This window comes from Frankliniella occidentalis, unplaced genomic scaffold (assembly GCF_000697945.3).
Source record: "Frankliniella occidentalis isolate FOCC.00 unplaced genomic scaffold, Focc_3.1 Scaffold44, whole genome shotgun sequence".
Classification (NCBI taxonomy): domain Eukaryota; kingdom Metazoa; phylum Arthropoda; class Insecta; order Thysanoptera; family Thripidae; genus Frankliniella; species Frankliniella occidentalis.
Window position 1 is genome coordinate 411,639 of NW_026267174.1, and position 1,431 is coordinate 413,069.

The window sequence follows — 1,431 nt, forward strand, 5'->3', positions numbered from 1 at the left end:
CCCCCTCTCCCTCTCCTCCGCCTCCCCGCCGATGTCCCATCAACCCCTTCTTCCTTTGCCCCGTTTCTCCCATTTCGTTCGCCAACTCGCGCCGTCGTCGCGTGTTTTGTTTCGTTGCGCGCCGGTCGGCGGCTTTTGTTCTCTTCTCTGTCAACTCAAATGAGTAACATTGAGGGAAGAACATTACATTTCATTAGGGAAAGTAGGGGCACGCCGCTTGTCTCTATACACACAACTCAATTTATACACTGTACGCATTTGAGTTGACGGGTTAAATGTAAAACAAACGAGCAATGTAAAGACCGAGAATAAGCCAAAGAAGTGCCAATCAGAGGCTCTGCTGCCTCCAGAGTGCTTCCCGCGTGTTTGTTTGTTGAACACGGCCAGGAGTGGGTCGGGCGCACTCAACACGCGTCAAAAGCGACCGATTCTGACGGATTGGCACGCACCAGATAGAGTGTCTGGCAGCCATCAGCCGTGTCGCACAACACACAGGACGGGGGTCTGAGACGCGGGTACGATGGCCCACACCCTTTTCGTGCCAATGCCGCTCTGCTTTTATACGAGTTTTGGAATGTCAGACACTTTTATTTGTGGATCCTGCTGCGGCGGAAACGCAGGCACGGCGGCGCGACGGTCCACTCATCGCACGTGGACGCCCGTAGGGGACGGAATGAGGGGGTGGTGAGGGCGTCGTGGCGTCACAGGACGCGGGCTGTAAAAGTGGCGACGGCGTGTGTGTGTGTGTGTCAGCGAAATGGATGCATCGCGCTTGCCAATACCGCCCCGTGCGTGTGTGAGTGTGTGGAGGGGTGGGGGCGCGCGCGTGTGTGTCAGCGGTGCGTGGTAAACAAGGAACATCCCCTCAGTCAGTACGCCGGGATTATTTATTCATTTTATTAATAGCACTTTGATTCGTTTTATTTTGAGGCTATATAGTCCACGCGTCCTACTTGAACTGAGCCCAATTTTGTTGGTTTTTTTTTCTGGTCTCCTTTCCGGCTTTTAGCGCGCCGCTGGTCGGCGCGGGGAGCGCCGGCGCGGTAGGCAGCCCAGCGGGCCGCGTGCAGCCGTGCGCTCCGGCGGCCCGCCCTCCAGGGGCTCCGTCCCGCCCGCCTCCTCCTCCCCTCCCGCCGCCTGGACTGCATTTCTGACCGCGTTGTTTTCTCTCCTTCCTGATTGCAGAGCCAAAGAAGGACAAGGCCGAGCCCGCCAATGGACCGTGCGGCGCGCCGGGCGACGGTTCCCTGTCGGATGGGCACCGGGAGGGGCCTCTGGGGCAGCAGCAGCAGCAACAGCAGCAGCAGTCCAAGCCGGAGCGGCCGTCCTCCCTGGGCGCGGGGCTGCCCGTCGGCCCCGTCCCCGGGCCGGGCAGGCTGACCCGCCGCCTGCTGTGCTACCACAGTGAGCATTCCACCACCACCACCCCCT

The 1,431-nt window shown here is 59.9% G+C and overlaps 1 protein-coding gene across 3 annotated transcripts in view; it reads left to right on the plus strand.

Annotated features, from left to right (window-relative positions):
* Nucleotides 1-1,431, plus strand: part of LOC113206069 (phosphatase and actin regulator 4) — a 148,517-nt gene that overhangs the window by 140,732 nt on the left and 6,354 nt on the right. For all 3 annotated transcript variants that reach the window (XM_052266935.1, XM_052266933.1, XM_052266934.1), the window contains one exon: nt 1,186-1,404. In XM_052266935.1, coding sequence (XP_052122895.1) covers nt 1,186-1,404 — 219 coding nt within the window. The remainder of the gene's footprint in view (nt 1-1,185; nt 1,405-1,431) is intronic.